This window comes from Chanos chanos, chromosome 7, assembly GCF_902362185.1.
Source record: "Chanos chanos chromosome 7, fChaCha1.1, whole genome shotgun sequence".
NCBI classification, from domain to species: domain Eukaryota; kingdom Metazoa; phylum Chordata; class Actinopteri; order Gonorynchiformes; family Chanidae; genus Chanos; species Chanos chanos.
Window position 1 is genome coordinate 48,781,305 of NC_044501.1, and position 20,434 is coordinate 48,801,738.

Genomic DNA, 20,434 nt, shown 5'->3' on the forward strand with positions numbered 1-20,434 from the left:
ACTACCTGAGTGATGTTGTAGTAGAGTTGCTTGTGCTAATTGTAGTGAGGGAAGGAGAGGAAAGGGAGAGAGGAGCAGGTGTGAGAGACCTGAGTCACTGTGGTTCAGGAGACTGTAATCAAGACTTTAGCCCAATCCCAATTCCCTTCCCTAACCCTAACCTTAGTGCTGGAGTGGTCTCGACTGGGTAGTGGCCCTTCAGAACGGAGCCACAAGGGGTAGGGGTTGAAATCTTTACTTAGGACATCACTCGTTACATCGTCAACAGCCATGTCAGCTATCTGAGTGTAGTCCTGCCCATAGAAATCTCTGCCCTGCACTGATATCAGATCAACAGCCATGTCAGCTATCTGAGTGTAGTCCTGCCCATAGAAATCTCTGCCCTGCACTGATATCAGATGTACGACTGAGTGTTAGGCCCACATTGGCGAATAAATAAATAAATAAATAAATAAATAAATACATTCTGAGATTTTGAGAATCAAGTCGTAATTTGACGGTATGAAAAGTCATAACATTACGATAATGCTTTTGTGGGCAAATTTTAGGCTACGTGTTATTTTCGAGAGGAGGTATTAGAAGAGCAGCCTGCAGTAAAGTGAGGAGTGTGGAAGGTCTTGTGAAGGACCACATTATCATGACTGTACGACTTTATTCTCCTAACATTATGACCTTATTCTCCAAATCTCAGAATTTTTGATACTTATGATAATGTGGTGCTGATGTTACAAAAGATTAAGTTTTTCGTTATTTGTGAAACCCTAAAGTATAACTTCAAAAGATGCTCCACGTTCCTCTTTTAACGCAGGTAGCAAGCTGCTCTTCTGATATTTTCCCTCTAAAATAACACATAGTCTAAAATTACGACTTTGTTCTCGTAATACTGTAACTTTTTTCTTGTAAAATTACGGCTTTGTTCACGTAATACTGTAACTTTTTTCTTGTAAAATTACGACTTTGTTCTTGTAATACTGTAACTTTTTTCTTGTAAAATTACGACTTTATTCTCATAATATTATGACTTTATTCTCAAAATCTGAATCGCGATTTTTCTGAAATGCGTCTGTAACAATCCGATTACACTTTGCAGTACATTAAACTGAGATATCCCAACGGGTTTTAAAATGATTCATGATTACTTGCGAAGTTGTGGGCTTCTTTCCCCGCACCAGTAGCTGTGTTCCACGTTACACTGCCTCGGTTCGCAAAGCATTCTGGGAGTTTTCTTCTACTGCTCCCAGAGCGGCTCTGACCACCCCGTTTGAAGTCTGCATCTGAAAACGCTCTGTTTGGAGGGCCATCTGAGGGGCTAGTAGGTGACCACCACCCCTCGTTCTCCAAAAGAGACAGGACCCCCTGCCCTATAGGGCAGTGTGCAAAATGGAGGGGTAGGGCTCAGGGAGGGAATTTGGATTGGGCCTTCCAGTTGGTACCAGGAGATACTTTTATCGCTGCTGATCTTCTGAAGTGGTGAGACTGGGCCGATTCTTCGTCGGGACACGTAGGGATAACAAGATGAACGGATGAGCTGCATGATGGCTGACTGACACACGGAACTCCACTGAAGCTGGCGCTGGAGCTGAACCGAGCCGCCTGGAGCTAAACTCTGAGCTAAGCTGAACTGTAGGATAGCAGGGGGTCTGGCATTTTATCTGTGCTTTGGCATTTTCGGGGTGCCGCTATGTTTTTCGGGGTGGCTGTGCCTAGGAGACATTCTGTGGAATTTGGGAAGTGTTAATCTGAGTTCAGTTTAAATAATTTTACATAATATAACTCGTATCCGCGGCATTTCGTGCTTCCGAGCGATATCGAACATGATTGCTCTAACATTGCAAACAGCTTAGGTTTGCTGACCCCTTGACTATCAGCAGTTGGTTAGTTAGCCAGTGGTCATTTAAAAGCCCTATAGTATGTTTACGGCCATATTGGTCATTGCAACTTCGATATGTGCGATTTTTCCGAGGTTTTGCACAGGTTGGTTTCACTTTTTTTTGTTCTGTTTGGCTAGTGAACAGTGGAAGAATGCGGATTGGACTCGTGACCTGGTCCGAGTCTCATTCCCAAGTTAGACTAACCTCTGAGGTGATGGGGTCTTCATAGAATTGGTCGTTATCAACGTGTGACCAGATGGTACAGATGCTGCTGTGCTTAAACATCGAGCCTGGTGTCCGTTAGGTGTTAAGGCCAGTGGTGTCTGTTAGGTGTTAAGGGCAGTGGTTTTTGCTTTGGCGTGCGTTGGTTTTGAACGTAGAGAGGCTTGGGCCAAAAAAGGGGAGGAAGAGAGGGTCAGAGAGAGAGAGAGAGAAACAGGGGGACATGGGGAGAGTCTGTACAAACCCCAGAATCAGTGAAACATTAATTAGCTCACGTATTGCAGTGTAAAAAGTCTCTCCTCCAGTTGCCACCCGACAGTAAAATGAAAGATCCTTGTAATCCCACTCTGATTAGGAGATTATCTGTAGTGAGGCTTGTTGTAGGGGTTGTTTATTGGATCTATGGCTGGGCTGCTGTGATGGTGCTATCAGTTATTCTGATCTCACCACATCAGCTGGCTGGAGCAGCAGCCTTCTCTTTACCCTGGTTTGGTCTTGGGGGAATGGGATCTCTCTGAGTTACGAGCTCTGGGGTGGGGAAGAAGGAGCTTTATGAGTCTGTGGTTGTGAAGTCATTGTTTTGTTCCCTTCAGAGCCGGATCCGGCGCATGTGGAACGACACAGTCAGGAAACAGTCTGAATCCTCTTTCATCACGGGGGATGTGAACAGCTCAGCGTCCCTCAACAGAGGTAATCCGCTCTCTCTTTTCCTCCCCTGTTTTTCTCCACTGAAATCTCTTTCTCCATTTTTCTGTTTAAATGAATGGATAAAGTTTCATCTTCTATTATTTTTATATTCTTAATACTTTCTAAACTTTTAAAAGTCAGTTTAATTAATAATGAAATTTTATACAGTCCGTATTCAAAACAACATACTATTACCATAAATGCAGCCCTCATACAAAACAGAATCCAATGTTTACACACAAGGCCTGTATCGAAAATCTGGTAAAACCTACAATCTGGTAACCAAACACAGCGTCCGTGTGCAATGACAGCTTAATGACTCTTTTTGACAGCTAAACCTAGAAGGAGTTTGCAGGACACAGAGGTTCTAATTCTAACTTGTAGAGTTCTAATTGAGAGACAGATTTGCCGTGGAGTTATTCATTCAAGAGAAATACTGAGCTTTAGATCAGTGAAAGAGGTTGCATCTTAAGACATTTTCCAGTTTTCTACATTAGTGTCCGATTTGTTAAAATGGTCTGCCTTACAGAAAAACAAAGTTGTACATTAGCTATGTAGAGTTCCAGATCATACACAGAGATTTCTCTGTGTTAAGTCCCACAGGTTCTCTGCGCCATTCCAAACACAGCTGCCCATTTAACAGCCTGGATGACAGCTGTGTGTGTGTGTTTGTCTGTGTGTGTGTGTGTGCGGGCGTGCTGGTGTCGTGTGGAGTGTGTAAATCTGTGCAGAGCCCAGATCAGCAGAGACAGTAATGCAGTGTTTCTGTGACGGATGAGCAGCACATGGAGGGGGGAGGTGTCAGAGTGTCAATAATTAGCCACTCAGAGAGGGCAACAACACAGCTCTTAACGAAAGACAACACTGACGACTAATACCTCATTCACCGAAAGAGGGAGGGAGAGAGGAAAAGAGAGAGAGAGTGAGACAGAGGGAGAGAGAAAGAGACACCAGTCACGGAATAAAAGCCTTTGCTGTTAGATGCAGTGAGTGTATGTGTGTGATGTCAGACACGACAGGAGTGTGTGTGAAGTAGGGCTGGGTGATAAAACGATGTTGAAATGGGATCGCGAAAAAATTTATGTTGATAACGATGATAAGCTTTGGGCATTTTTACTTGATATGGACAGATCTACAGCCTGTCACACAGCACAAATAAACACAACAACAGCCAATCAGTATGCGGTTTTTGGCTTGCATGTCAAAGTACACGCCCATTTCCTACCACAAAGCATTGTTTGAGCTACAGGGTGTTCTGACGAGTTGTGCTGCTTTGTCAAAAAATGCTACCGTAGTGCGAATTGATAGCACAGTCTAACCCTAAACGCATGCGTAGAACCACTAAGTAGCACATATCGATAGGTAGCACAACTCGTCAGAACAACGGCTTGCTAAATCTGTCATTGGTCGGTGCCGAGCCGAGACGGGAAACGTAACAAATCTGAATCACGTGAAAAGGTTCCATCCTAGGAACCACACCGAGAGTGTGAACATGTAGGCCCATGTTAGTCCGTCCACAGGTTTTAGCAATTTTAGCCTTTAGTTTTATTCACATTATTTTAGTAAGCTGCAAGGCAAGCTAACTTGTATTGTTTTGTTCAGGCAGATAAAGCATGTTTGCACAGTTCAATGTTTATGTTATGTTATTGTAAATTATAGTGCTTACTCAGATTTCTACCTCTAAAACATTTGAGAGATGTAATACCAGTACATAATTAATAAATATATTTTTTTAAACTTTATTTTATCCTACTAAACTTTACACAGAGCTTTTCTCTGCCCTTGGCCCAACAATGCTTAACCCACTGAATATGTGACTTTGTCACAGCCTGCACCTCATTTTGGACTTTTAGTTTGATATGTCTTTGTGCTCCTGTTCTGTGTCTGTCTCCACCCCTCACCTGTTCCTGTTTGTCTCATTTATTAACCTCGTTAATTTGTACCAATCATGTTTTGCCCTGTTTAGTTTTCCCTCTGTATTTAAACTCCTTGTGTTTCACCTGTCCTTGGTCTATCGTTGTTTGTGTTTTGTATGCACACTGTTATTGCTGCACCTTTTTGTTATCGGTTTTGTTCCCGTTTGCATGTGTATTTTGATCTTTAGTTTGTAAGTAAAGTCCTCCTTTTTGTCACTACAATCTGTGTCTTGCGCTTGGGTCCTGCACCACTCCACCGGCGTGACAGTTCTGTGCGTTCTGCGTGTTCCACTCCACCGGCGTGACAGACTTAAATCTGGCGTTTCACCCAACGCTTTTAAAATGAACGTGATTTTTACTTAAAAAAACCAACCTTGACCCTGAAGCCTCAAATAATTACAGGCCGATCTCTAATCTCCCATTTCTTTCAAAACTACTCAGCTAGCACCTGGAAAACCAAATTGGCATTTGTGGCCTGGCGCTCTCTTGGTTTAAATCTTATCTCTCTGAGAGAAAGCAGTGTGTCCACTATAATAATGTGACCTCTGAATACCACAAGCTTAACTATGGTGTTCCTCAGGGATCAGTCCTTGGCCCTCTTCTATTCTCTATTTACATGCTCCCTTTGGGTGACATTATTCGTAGTTACAACATTAACTTCCATTGTTATGCTGACGATACTCAGATTTTTTTACTTATCAAGCACAATGACCGCTCTGAATTGGCTAACCTTGAGGCATGTCTAGTGAACTCACCCTAAATTTTGACAACCACGTCATCTCTCAAGACTTTACAAGTAAAAAACATGGCGTGATTTTTGACTCTATTCTCTCTCTAGTTACTCATATCAAAAACACAACTAAAACTACATTTTAAAACTAAAGATTTTAAGGTCCTCTTATTGACATATCAAATTTTACATGGGCTTGCGCCGGGCTACCTGTCCAATTTAATTACACCCTTTAACCCACCTCGCACCCTGCGCTCTCAAGATTCTGGACTATTAGTCGTTCCAAGAGTTAAAAAGAAGTCCGCTGGCGAACGAGCCTTTTCCTACCGCTCTCCCTTCCTCTGGAATGGTTTACCTACAGAAGTTAGGGAGGCAAACTCTCTTCATACTTTTAAAACTAAACTAAAGACTTATCTATCTTCTCAAACATATTGATAATATAATTTTGATCTAATTTTGTTGTGGACATGTAAAGCCCTTTAAGACTGTAAATAGTGATATTGGGCTCTAAATAAACTTGTATTATTATTATTATTATTATTATTGTTGTTATTATTAATATTATTATTGTTGTTGTTGTTGCTGTTGTTGTTATTTATCCTACAGTCATACTTAAATGTTCCAGGGCCTTTGTGATCCACTTGTTGACTTGTTTGTCTTGGTTGAACCTCTACAAACATTTGAGATGTTTACTGCCCTGCCAAAGGAATTTGTGATGGTAGTCACAGCTTTTAGATTTATTTACATTATTTTAATATGTTACAAGGCAAGCTAACTCGTATTGTTCTCTTAAGGCAGATAAAGCATGTTTGCACAGTTCAATGTTTATGTTATGTTATTCGATTTTTGTAAATAAACTATATTCTAAAGTTTAACTAATGAACCCTCTGGTTTGCTCAGGCTTTAGTCACTATCAGGATACTCTTTAAACTGGCAGTATTATCAAAATATATTGTGATGAATATCGATATTGATCAATATGGAAAAAAAATATCGTGATCATATTCTTTGCCATATTGCCCAGCCCTGTTGTGATGTCAGACATGATGAGAGTGTGTGTGTGATGTCAGACGTGATGAGAGTGTGTGTGTTGTGCACTAGCAAATGAACATAGCGTGCATTAAGATGAATTTCCTTTGAAACACATAAAATGCACAACACCCACAGACAGACCACAGAACCTCAAACACACACACATAAACACATACACACACACAAACACACACATACACATACACACACACACACACACACACACAGACATACACAAAAACAGAGAGAGAGAGAGAAAGTATACCAATAAATTGTATTATTGCTCCACTTTGAACAAACAAAGATATTCTTGGATAATTTTAACCTTTTTAAACCTGTAATGGTTTTCAGTTTATAATCTCAACATCTGATTTAGCTAAACTGTCTCTCTGACTCTCTCTCTCTCTCTCTCTCTCTCCCTCCCTCCCTCCCTCCCTCTTTGTTTATCTCTGAAGGGGGGGGGGGGTGAGTAGGTTGTAATCATTGTGTTAGCATTAGCGTAACACGTTTCATTTATCAGAAGGTATAAGATTATTGCAGCAGCGTTTGGAAGTGATCCAGTTTATCAAACACTCAGTGAGTGGGTTGGCAGCTTTGGATCAGCTCTCTCCTGCTTCAAAGGAAGAGGATATTTTGGGATGTGGGTAATTAATCATCTGAAGTCAACAGCTTGAAAAAAATAACTGTCTCATTATTTCAAACAAAAACAAACTGTAATGTACAGATTTGCAAAAGATCAGTATAACGGTCTTAGTGTGAGACTTTAAGTTTTAATGTGGGAGTTCAAAATCGTGGATCAGGTAAATGAATAGCTCTGTGTGTGTGTGTGTGTGTGTGTGTGTGTGTGTGTGTGTGTATAGAGAGTAAGTGTTTGAATGTGTGTGCTTGTGTTTTGGAAATGGGCAGTGGTCATTCTGTAAATGAAAATCGTTGACAGCAAAACAGGGCAATTCATACTTGATCAGAAAACACATGCACGCACACACACACACACACACACACACACATACAAGCATGGAGATATATATCTATGGGTTATATTCATGTCTCATGCATTATGTCTCTGCCGGTGATAGAGTGGTTTCATAATGGGTCACTGTGCTAATGTATGACTGTCTCATCGGCCTCAGCTGTCCAACACTGTCTCTCTCTCTCTCTGTCCCTCTGTGTGTGTCTCTCTCTCCCCCCCCCCCCCCCCCCTCTCTGTCTCTCTCTCTCTCTCTCTCTCTGTCTCTCTCTATCTCTGTCTCTTACACAGCTGTAGTTGAAATGTTTGACCAATAACAATGCTAAGATAGTTTGACTGTTTGGCTGATGTATCTGTCTGTTCTCTCTCTCTGTGTGTGTGTGTGTGTGTATGTGTATGTGTGTGTGTGTGTACGTGTGTGTGTGTGTCAGGAGCCATGGCCAACCATCTAATTACTAATGCTCTGCTGAGATCTCATGGTTCCAATAACCCCTATAACACATTGCTTGGGGACTCGGCCATCTATAACAACATCTATAACAACCCGTCTGTCAGCATGTACAGCCAGCAAGGTGTGCTAGCCTCTCTACTCTCACTTCTAATACACTGTGTGTGTGTGCGTGCGTGCGTGCGTGCGTGCGTGCGTGCGTGTCGTGGATGCTAATAAGAGCTTTTGCTTTCTGTCTGAAGCTTGTGTTAAGTCAGTACATCACGACCTGCCTGCGACTCAGTGTGACGTGTCAGGCTCAGCCCTGTATTTCATCCTTAAAACTCTCTGTCATTTTCTCACGTTGCCACATGTCTGGCTTCCACTGGCATTAACTGGCTCTCCCTGCTGTTAAAGTTGAGTTTTATTCACTGATCTGGAATCAGCAGCAGACCCTGACTCACGCTAAGAGATCGTCTGGAGGTCGGATATGCTGGCTAATTTACTGAATCATTCATGCATGTGCTCTGTGTTGAAATGGTTTTCTGTCTATATCTCTGGATTTACTGCTCATGTCCTCTCTGTTACTCTTAGTTGTCTTAATTCAGTGTGTTTGAGTGTTAATCGCATTTTAAAGTTTCTGGAAACTGCATCCTTCGCCTCTGTGCATTCCATAAGAAAATCTATCATTGCCCCAGGTGCCATGGGCTCTCAGAGTAAAAAACAGTGAAGGACAGAGAGGCAGGTGCCAGTGCTTTCCACATCACAGTGACCGTGAAATATAATATCAGTAAAAGCCTCTCACATCAGAAACAAGGCTCGAGACAGACCACACTGCACCTGCACAGAGTTTCCCATAGAGTTACAGTCATGTTCTAAAAGTCTTTTCACAGTAAAATGTCAGTGCAATACCCATAGAGTTACAGTCATGTTCTAAAAGTCTTTTCACAGTAAAATGTCAGTGCAATACCCATAGAGTTACAGTCATGTTCTAAAAGTCTTTTCACAGTAAAATGTCAGTGCAATACCCATAGAGTTACAGTCATGTTCTAAAAGTCTTTTCACAGTAAAATGTCAGTGCAATACCCATAGAGTTACAGTCATGTTCTAAAAGTCTTTTCACAGTAAAATGTCAGTGCAATACCCATAGAGTTACAGTCATGTTCTAAAAGTCTTTTCACAGTAAAATGTCAGTGCAATACCCATAGAGTTACAGTCATGTTCTAAAAGTCTTTTCACAGTAAAATGTCAGTGCAATACCCATAGAGTTACAGTCATGTTCTAAAAGTCTTTTCACAGTAAAATGTCAGTGCAATACAAGGTCTGATCATTGGGAAGTTTTACCTCTTCATGAACTCGTGTAGAGGACTTCATTTGCATAAAAACCTAAAAACGCAGACATTTTCCTTACACTGTGAACCCAGTTTTGTCAAAAGTTTTTGGGGGTAAGTGTGTGTGTGTGTGTGTGTGTGTGTGTGTGTGTGTGTGTCTGTTTGCTTAGTCGTTGGTCAAACGGGAAGGGGTGGTGTCATCCCTTAACACTGGTCTTGTATCTGTTTGTGCGTATAATAGCCTACATTGTCACTGTATGCTTACGTGTGTTTTTTTTCTTTCTTTCTTCCATGCTGTCGTTTTTAGAGCCCTACAGAGAGACAAGTCTGGGAGTCAGACTAAACATTGCTTACCAGATGTAATTCAGCTCAGTTTTCTTCTCTGTCACACCCTCTCTCTCTGAGTGAAAGGAGATGATAGCAGTGGAAACAGACTTTACCTTCACACAGCCCCTCTCACCACCAGTCTAAAACACTCACACCACCATGCAGGCCACTGGCCCTCTGCAAAAAACATGTCAACCATTTTTCACTAAAACCCAATGCAAAATTTTAGAAATGCAGGAGTACACAATGTGTTTGATGTGTCTAAAGAATCAACTTCTAAATGCCACAGGGCTAATTTAGTATCTCAGGATGTCTGTGCCAGTTCTCTCTTTGATCAACACCAAAGATCTCTGTACTTCTGATTTTTGGTATTTTTCACTTGAGTGTCTGACTTGAATGTCTGTTTGTCATGGGACAGGATGTGAGCTGTTACCAAACTGATTATTGGTAGTGTGGAGAGAGGAGAAGTGTTTCTTGGGGGTCTCCTCTCTCCCTGGGAGAGCTTTATGAGATAAAGATGAAGAGAAAATGGTGGACATGTTTCTCTGTGTGACAGAAAGCAGTAGAAGTCCCCTCACGTTCATCCTTTCATTCTCCGCCCCCTGTCTGGTCCTTATCTTCCACTCCAGGTACACGCCCTGATCCTCAGTCTCAAGGGCTGTCTACACGACAACGGTGAAAACAGTTTTTGCGAAAACTGAAAAGTTTTGTTGCGTTTTGGCCTTTCGTCCACAACAAATGCAACCCTTACGTCACCGTGTAGACAGGCGAATACGGAACCTTTTGGAAACGATGACGAGGTGGCCCCCCCTCACGCATGGCTCCTCGTGTTTTCAACCCACACTAGAAGAAACAACAACACTGGCGGACTATCAGGCTGTGTTTGGGTTATTAACGCTCTTACAGCAAATCTAGAAGAAAACCTTTGTATGCCGGCTTGTGGTGTTCTTCTGTGGTGTTTGTATATTTGAGTGGCAAAGTTACAGCGCCATTCACTGGCCTGGCATACACACTACAGTGTTTTCACTCGTTTTTGCGACTCTGTGTCGATGAGGACAAGTTCTCAAAATGGATGCAATGCTTTTCTGAAACGCAAAGGAAAAAACATCGTTTTCAAAACATTCTGTTGTCGTGTGGACAGGGCCTCAGTCTCAGTCTTTGACCTTTTGATTTTGTCCACATTAAATTTAATCCTGTAAATTTAGTCACCCTTATTCCAATAGCAGTCCATTAGAGACAGTCTGAAGTACAGTCAGTTGTCTAGGGTTCATCTATATTACATTTAATACTTTACAGTTAGTCTACATTGTCCCACTGGTGTGAATTCATTTCACAAGTTGATTTGTATGGCAGCCTTGCTGCCTTTCTCATGGCCTGCTGGTACACCCAGCCCTATCACATTCAGTCCTCAAAGTTACACTACATGACACTCTGTCCTCACTGTTACTGTACATGACACTCTGTCCTCACCGTTACTCTACATGACTCTCTGACCTCACCGTTACTCTACATGACTCTCTGTCCTCACAGTTACTGTACATGACTCTCTGTCCTCACTGTTACTCTACATGACTCTCTGTCCTCACTGTTACTGTACATGACTCTCTGTTCTCACTGTTACTCTACATGACTCTCTGTCCTCACTGTTACTGTACATGACTCTCTGTCCTCACTGTTACTCTACATGACTCTCTGACCTCACCGTTACTCTACATGACTCTCTGACCTCACTGTTACTCTACATGACTCTCAGTCCTCACTGTTACTCTACATGACTCTCTGTCCTCACTGTTACTCTACATGACTCTCTGACCTCACCGTTACTCTACATGACTCTCTGTCCTCACTGTTACTCTACATGACTCTCTGTCCTCACTGTTACTCTACATGACTCTCTGTCCTCACTGTTACTCTACATGACACTCAGTCCTCACTGTTACTCTACATGACTCTCTGTCCTCACTGTTACTCTACATGACTCTCTGTCCTCACTGTTACTCTACATGACTCTCTGACCTCACCGTTACTCTACATGACTCTCTGACCTCACTGTTACTCTACATGACTCTCTGTCCTCACCGTTACTGTACATGACTCTCTGTCCTCACTGTTACTCTACATGACTCTCTGTCCTCACTGTTACTGTACATGACTCTCTGTTCTCACTGTTACTGTACATGACACTCTGTCCTCACTGTTACTGTACATGACTCTCTGTCCTCACTGTTACTGTACATGACTCTCTGTCCTCACTGTTACTCTACATGACACTCTGTCCTCACCGTTACTGTACATGACACTCTGTCCTCACCGTTACTGTACATGACTCTCTGTCCTCACTGTTACTGTACATGACTCTCTGTCCTCACTGTTACTGTACATGACTCTCTGTCCTCACTGTTACTCTACATGACTCTCTGTCCTCACTGTTACTCTACATGACACTCTGTCCTCACTGTTACTCTACATGACTCTCTGTCCTCACTGTTACTCTACATGACTCTCTGACCTCACCGTTACTCTACATGACACTCTGTCCTCACTGTTACTGTACATGACACTCAGTCCTCACTGTTACTCTACATGACACACAGTGCAGTGTTAGTGTTAAGTAGCTGTTGAGAAGACAGTGTTAAATAATGGCCAGGAGGGCACACTTCACTCATCTGGCATGGCAATGCTTCCCCTTTGTCTAATGTGTGTTGAGTATGTGTGTCTTGTTCAGTTGTTGTGTGTTTTGTGAATCACTGAGGTGTGTTTTCTTTCCTATCATTTTTTGATGTAATTTTTTACTTTGTTTTGGGCTGATGTTTTTGTTATGACTTACATAGAAGCACATTCATAAATCATGAATCAGACAAGTGAAGGTAAGTCTGTACCTAGTCTTAATCCAGACCTGTTAGAGTTGTAATATCACTGTTGTATTTCATGACAGCAGTGTGCGTTAATCACAGGAGACTTTGATCTCTTGATTAAAATATCCTTCAGTCTGACAGCCCAGTAAAAACTCTTTCAGAAACTACTCCCTTTCCTTTTTCCTTTGTGTGTGTGTGTGTGTGTGTGTGTGTGTGTGGGTATGAGGTGATTCTAATGAGCAAAAGTCCAGCTGTTCTGACACACATGCTGTCTTTGTGTGTTTTCAGAGGGAATTCTGAACAATGCCCGGGATACAAGTGTGATGGATACTCTACCACTGAATGGTAACCATGCCAACAGCTACAGCCTGGCCAGTGCTGACTACCTTAGTGACTGCGTCCAAATCATCGACCGTGCTTACAACACACACAAAGAAACCACGCTGGAGAAAAAAATCTTGAAAGAGTTGACGGCCAACTACATCCCCTCATACTTAAAAAACCAGGAGTATGTAGCTGAGCACAGTCATAACCTCGTCAACAAACTGGTCGACAACGTGAGTAACGGGGGCAAGGACACTCTGCCCGCCAGCCTGACACTGGGACTGGACGACAGCACATCCTACACACACGACGACAGTTTGGGTCTGGAGCTCATCCGTGAGGAATCCGACGCTCCGCTGCTTCCTCAAAGGCCACACCCCCCCGCCCCCGCTCTCAGCCACCAGCCCCTGTCCTTTGGCCCCACCTCCACGTCATCCCGCCGGCGGATCCCTCAGGAAAACAGTGAGAGTTTCTTCCCTCTGCTGGGTGATGAGCGGGCAGAAGACACGCCCTCTCCCCAGAGAGACTTGCTTTACACAAGCATGCCCACGCTGGCCGACACTCCAGACCACGCCCACACCGATAAGGAACCGGGCTCAGCGCCCCCTACCGGCAGGGTGAGTGAACCAGACGATGTTTACTACAAAAGCATGCCCAACCTGGGCTCCCATAACCACTTACACCAGCTTCAGAGTTACTACCAGCTGGGCCGAGGCAGCAGCGATGGCTTTATTATACCGCCCAATAAGGAGGAGATCTCACCTGAGGACCCGCCCCCAGAGCCATCACACCTGGTCACCAGCCTATAGGAGGCTATCACACCCCAACGCCAGACCCCAACCACACAATGAAACACAACCAACCCCAACCAGACACACCCTCTGTGGACTGCCCATTTAGCGCACTAGTTGACCGTCAGTACTCATAGACTTTTTTATGTTTCCTCAGAGAAGACAAACGTTTGGAGCACCATTAGAACAATGCAATGGGTTGAGCAGAGAGAGAGTAATGGACTTGACACCTAATGAAGAGAGACATTTTTGTATTATTGGCCTGAGAGACATGCAGTACCTTGACTGAGCTGCTGTCTGGGGGGGCATGGGAAAGGAACAGAAGGAGATTTCCTGACGTTCCAAGATCTCCAACAACCAAAAGGATTCCGGCCCAAATCATTCCCACCACTTAGCTGAGGGCATAGACTAAACAAAACTGAAATAAAAAAAATCATACAAACGAAAAAAAAAACCTTATTTTATTACACTTCCATATATACACACCTGCTTTTTAAAAATGTTCTTCTTCTCTTGTGAATGTCAGCCCGCTGTGGCTGTAGCAGTCCAGCGAGTGGAGTACAAACCCTGATCACGGACAGTTTGCGGAAGGACCGCGTATACCGGCATACCGCATATTTTTGTTTGGATTTTTTTGCTGTATTAATAACAATTATGAAAAAGAGGAAAAAAACTAATACCAGATAATTCTGAGCTATTTCTATGTATATGTACAGATACAAGCATTCCACAGCGTAATCTGCTCTGCTTTGTTCACTCTGACCTCTGACCTCTGTCTTTGCTCCGTTCACTTTGACCTCTGACCCCTGTCTTTGCTCCGTTCACTTTGACCTCTGACCTATGTCTTTGTAAATGTTGGTGTTGGAGGCCCCTCCCTCTTTTTCTCTCTCTGTTGTGATTTCTCCTGTGCTGTCTTTTCTTTTCTTTCTTTCTTTCTTTCTTTCTTTCTTTCTTTCTTTCTTTCTTTCTTTCTTTTTTTGCAGCTCCTTGGCTCTCCTAAGGCTTCAGTTCTGTCTCATATTTCTTTTAAACATGATGTGCAAAAGCAAACAGACAAAAACACTGATCTCAGAGTTTTCTCCGTCTGAATCCACTGCTGATGACCTCCACAGATCATTTGCTTTAGTTACTTTAATGTGTAGGTATAAAATGAGACGTCATTCATTGAAGGACTTTCAAAAAAAAGGAAAAAAACAGAAAAAAGAATGGGTGATGGGTGTGAAGAGCGCTTTCCTGAGGAGGAAGTGGAGGTCGGCGAGGCCAGGCGGTGGAGCTGGAGAGAGCCTCGGGTGGCCGTGTACATGTAAAGAAACGGCAGTGATGTTTTTACTACAGATCTACTTCACATCACTGCTTCCTCTTCTCTCTCTCAGACAAAAATATTTATTTATTTGTTGAAAAGAAAACAGAAATATTGAGAAAAGTGTTGACGGTAAAACAGTCCAGATGACCATTTTTCTGACTATAACTCTTAAGTTCTATTTATTCTTTTTTTTCTATTGATTTTTATGTTGAATGAGCTCTTCACTAATATTTGTTGTAACAGTGAAACTTGTTTGCCAACAAATAAACAACTGAATAAGATTTAAAACGTTAATCTCTGAGTTTTAACAGGTTCTGTTTGTGTGTTTTCAATGCCAGGATCCACACAGGAGTTTCCTCACACAGGGAAAAAAATCTCTCTTGGTCTATTTCTTTATGCCATCAGATGTAATGCTATGGATAAATGAAAGGATTTCTCTGTGAGTGAGTGAGAGAGCTGTATTTCACACTGTGTGTGTGTGTGTGTGTGTGCGTGTGTGTGTGCGCGTGCGCGTGTGTGTGTGTGTGCACACGTGTGTGTGTGTGTGTGTGTGTGTGTGTGTGAGATTCACATTGGTAGAGTGCTGCACTTATGAAATATGTTGAAACAGACTCAGCCACATTATTAATGAATCATTAATTATAGTTATTCATAGACACACTCACACACACACACACGTAGATAAAGTAGAAAACTAATTAAGGAAACCTTGCTCTCTCTGTGTGAATGGTAGTATCATAGTCCTCTTTCTCAGCTTCTATGTCAAACACTCTCACATCAGTAAAAGCATCTCCTGTTCTGTCTGTTGATCAATCCTAAACACTCTTCCTCATCCACTTATTATAGAGGCACAATGTGAGTCTGTCCAGAGACAGCCCAAACGCTGTGTGTCAGGTTCACACACAGTCTCAGAGATAATCACAGGCTTTTACACAAAAGCCCCAGGCCTTTTTTCCTGCTGCAGCATATGGGACAAACGCCCTCTCTGGGTCTAAATCCCTGAATTCTCCATGGTAACAGCAGTGGGCGGAGGCATATCCTTGTCCCTGACAGGGAAGGGCGTTATTCTCTGCCAGGCCTGCGTCTGATAAAGCGATAGACTCTTAAACTCAGGTAACCTTCTTCAGTATCCAAAAACACTCATTCAAAATGGAGAAACTTCACACAGGTAGCTCAGCCGTCAGTGTGATCACCATCCAGAAGGTTGTCATAATTTCTGTGACTTATAATGACTACTGACAAGATAATGTGGAGTGAAAGTCATGTGTAGGGCAGAGATCAAGTGTGTGTGTGAGTGTATGAGTGTGTGTGTGTGTGTGTGTGTGTGTGTAGAAAGTGGTGTGTATGTGTGTGTGTGCGCGCGCGTGTGTGTGTGAGTGTGTGTGCATGTCAGAGTAGAAAGTGGTGTATGAAAGTGTGTGTGTGCATGTGTGTGTAGAAAGTGGTGTGTGTGAGTGTGTGAGTGTGTGCATGTGTGTGTAGAAAGTGGTGTGAGTGTGTGTGTGTGTGTGTGTAGAAAGTGGTGTGTGTGAGTGTGTTTATACTAAGCTAATAGACTGTTCCTTCAGCCTTTGTTCTAAGTTTGTCACTCTGTCTGAAGTGCCAGTCAAAACTGATAATCTCTGAACGAGGGCAGGGTAGAGAGGGGCGCGCACACACACACACACACACACACACACACACACACACCCTGGTGGGCAGATATGTTGTCTTCTATCAGCCATGCTATGCTATTTAAATTAAATGTATGAACATGGCCCTGCATCCAGTCACTATACTCAAAACAATGATAAGATCATCTCATCAAAAGGCTGTCTGCAGGAGGCTCAAGGACAGTTTGTCTCCTCTCCTCTCCTCTCCTCTCCTCTCCATAAGCAATCCCCCAGTCAGAATCAGTCCATGTTGTAGATGGAATCTTTAGATATTGTAACTTCAGCGTGTTTGTGTGTGTGTGTGTGTGTGTGTGTGTCTCCTTTAAACTGGCCAGTCACATTGTTGTTTAAGTAATATTTGTTTTAATATTAAACACCACATATACATTTAGAGGAGGGACCTCATTCTCCAGAGTGACTGTCCGTCTGTCAGTCACACACATACTGTATCTGTAGTGATCTCTGTGCCTGACTCATCCATGGGCAGTGCAGCAGTGAAAACAACATTATGAGAATATTATGTCCATACTGTCCTGCGTTCAACTGTTTTCTCGATTTTACCCACAGTGGGACTAACTGGCACCAGTCGTCTGATGCGTCTAAAAATAAAGCCAGGACAGGGAGCGGGTATGACCTCTGACCTCTGAAAAAAGCTAAAAAAATATATGAATTACTTCAGCACATCGGTATGACACTCAGGTCAGCACAACACAGTCCGGTCAGTGACTCTGTGAGAGTGTGTCAGACCTGGAAAGCTAGTATTGAACTGCTGTGTTATATATAAACCACTGTGTTATATATTAACCACTGCGTTATATATAAACCGCTGTGTTATATATAAACCACTGTGTTATATATTAACCACTGTATTATATATAAACCGCTGTGTTATATATTAACCACTGTATTATATATAAACCACTGTGTTATATGTAAACTATTGTGTTATGTATAAACCGCTGTGTTATGTATAAACCACTGTGTTATATGTACACTATTGTGTTATGTATAAACCACTGTGTTATATGTAAACTATTGTTTTATACATAAACCACTGTGTTTTCGACCTAATAGCAGACTTCATTTGGGACAGCCAGATTCTTTCATAAGTCTGCCCATCACCCTGCTCCTTTCAGGTCTTCTCTGAGTTTTCCAGTGAATGTCTCAGTGGTTTCCAGTGAGGGAAAGTGTGTGTGTGTGTGTGTGTGTGTGTGGTGTGTGTGTGTGTGTGTGTGTGTGGTGTGTGTGTGTGTGTGTGCGCGTGTGCATGCGTGTGTGTGTTTGTGTGTGTGTGTGTGTAGGGAATCAACAGAGGCATGAAAAAAGTTTGTCATTGTCATTAAAAAAGTTTGTCATTCGGACTTAAGAGCTTTTGAATCGCTGCACACAAGCCCGTTTTTCTGAGACAGGGAATGAACGAATCGACCTTGTTTATTTCAGTCTCATTTAAAACAATGTTTCCCCATCAGCACAACACTGAGCCCGGAGGCAAAGGTGATTTCACCCCAATCTAGCACTCACCCGACGTTCCCTCACAGGCCTGGAGGCTTTGTTTGCCGTCAGGTTTGTGGATGTCAGGAGAATAATTGAAATGATGTGAGAAGCAGAGAATTAGAGTTATGGTTCTGTATGAATGATTAGAATACAACTCATCTCCGTTATCATCCACTGTCACAGAGCAGGGATTGAGTCTTCTCGTTAAAAAACAGAAATATTTCCCTTTATTCAGGGTCTGTAGATTGGGCCGTCGACTTTCCCAACCAGTGAAGGTGAAATTAATAAAACAGCAAAAAAAAAATCTGACAGTTTTTGCTATCCAGTCTACATCCCATACGTTTAGAATGAAGCAGATACACAGGAGCTCTGTGCAGGTCGTGTGGAAACTAAAGCCAGTTACAGTGAGTCAGGTTCAGCCTCCTTCACGGGTGAAAAGACTTTTTACTACAGTGTCTTCAGTGAGAATACACAGAATCTGTCAGAAAGCGGCTTTAAAATTCACCAGGAGGATGTTACATGTCATCTAACGGTGAAAATCGTTCTCTGTTGAGAACCAGAGGAAAAGGCAGCACCCACTGAAAGCCACCAGAGACGCAGGACCAACATGCCATTTCCCATGTCCACCAGAACGGAAACCCTCCCGGTGTCAGCATGGTCATGTCTTCATTAAAACCTGTTCGATGACAGATCTCATGACTCCTCATGCTTTCCTGTGTGGAGAAATATTATGTTTGGGAGACTTGAAGAAGCCCAACTACTGGAGCTCAAATATACAGTCTGTCATATAGTCTGAATATGACAGAGAGCCCTGTCTTTTGTATCTGTGTGGTAAAGGGTTCACAGTCTCATCTCTGAGTTGTTCTCACATCTGCTGCCTTTGTGTTTTATGGCTGTTATGAGGTTTGGTGTGCAGCCATGACTGTGACTTTGAGTTGGACCTGCTATCAGCTCAAAGCGAGCTCTCTCCTGCTGTCTCCATTTGTATGTCTGTCAGTTTGATTTTCTCTCTCTGTCTGTGTCTTTCTCTGTCTCTCTCTCTCTCTCCCACACACACACACGACAGTACCTTTCAAATACAAGAACAATACTTTCTACTACAGAGCGAGGTCATGTAATATTGTAGACGTGGTGCATCCACGCTTGGCTTTGTTTCCTTAGTTTGTATTTTATTTTGGCTGCTGCGGGCTGGCTGTGTGTCAGTGCTCAGATGTTCTGATGGTAATTTTGTGGTATGACCTGTTATCTGTCCTCATAAACACTCAGACCAGATCTCAGCATGTCCTCCTCCACGTATTCATATGAACAGCACTACAGTACAGCATGTGTGAGACTCTTTAACACCAAATTCAGTCATTCATCCATTTTCTAAGCTGCTTATCCTAATCAGGGTTGTGGGGGGTGCTGGAGCCTATCCCAGTGTTCACTGGGTGAAAAGCAGGAAAACACCCTGGACAAGTCACCAGTCCATCACAGTAAATTCCAAATGTTTTTGCTAAAATTGTTTTTAACTTCTTTGCAGACTGGTCTTAGAACAACAGTGTTGTCTAAATCCAAAGTCCTTAGACACAGACGTGTTCTTCTCAGTCACCGAATGATCCAGTGTGTCAGACAGAGCCAGTGATGGCTGTTTGAATATCAGTAACTGTAGGTTATATTGATGTATTTGTAATTTGGCTTAATAATAAAATGTTTTTGTTATTCAGAGACTGTATTAGACACTGGAGACTTGTAATATTTTTAGACTGTCTGTATTTTTGTGGCAATGCTGTTTCTATGGATTGAAATAAAATGGTTTCATGTTGCTTGTTGTTGTTTTGACCACTCTCTTTAACTGCTTCTGTCTTAACCGGGTTTATATGGGCGTTTTTGACCAGTTTGAGGATTTAGTCATTTGATTTGTATTTTTAATTCTGTTGTAATTTAATTTGACTTCTAGGTCACTGAAATGAACTGTTTAGTTGAGTAATTACGTGTATTCAGTAAATAAATCCACTGGTTGAGTTTGTATGTGTATATGGTACATATCCCAAGGGCTAACAGTGTACATATTAATGAAATCAAGTAAAACATAATGAAATGTGAAAAGTTCAGTATTTTGTGTTGCACTGTGAAGAATGACTGTGAACCAGACAAAGCTGTTGGTTTGGAGAGTATAACATCACAGTGTTTGTGATGAATCGGTGGTAAAGACGTTTGTTTATTCTCCCAGGTGAGAAGACGTCTGACAGGTAAATCATCTGTGACCTCCCCCACCCCTCCAGACAGCTGCAACATCTGCCCCTGTTTTTACACCACCAACACACACCATTACTCCCATCTTGAATGTCCCTTAATGTTCCAAACACATACACACACACATACATACACATATACACACACACATACACACATACATACACACACACACATACACACACACACATACACATACACATGCACACACATACACACACACACACACACACACACACACACACACACGCACACACACACATACATGTA

At 42.5% G+C, this 20,434-nt stretch overlaps 1 protein-coding gene across 1 annotated transcript in view; it reads left to right on the top strand.

The window, feature by feature from the left end:
* Positions 1-13,498, top strand: part of LOC115816510 (adhesion G protein-coupled receptor L3) — a 160,955-nt gene extending 147,457 nt beyond the window's left edge. Inside the window, exons 21-24 of the mRNA XM_030779464.1 lie at positions 2,687-2,783; positions 7,857-7,997; positions 9,491-9,508; positions 12,654-13,498. Of these exons, the coding sequence (XP_030635324.1) occupies positions 2,687-2,783; positions 7,857-7,997; positions 9,491-9,508; positions 12,654-13,498 (1,101 nt within the window). The remainder of the gene's footprint in view (positions 1-2,686; positions 2,784-7,856; positions 7,998-9,490; positions 9,509-12,653) is intronic.
* Positions 13,499-20,434: the final 6,936 nt, after the last annotated feature.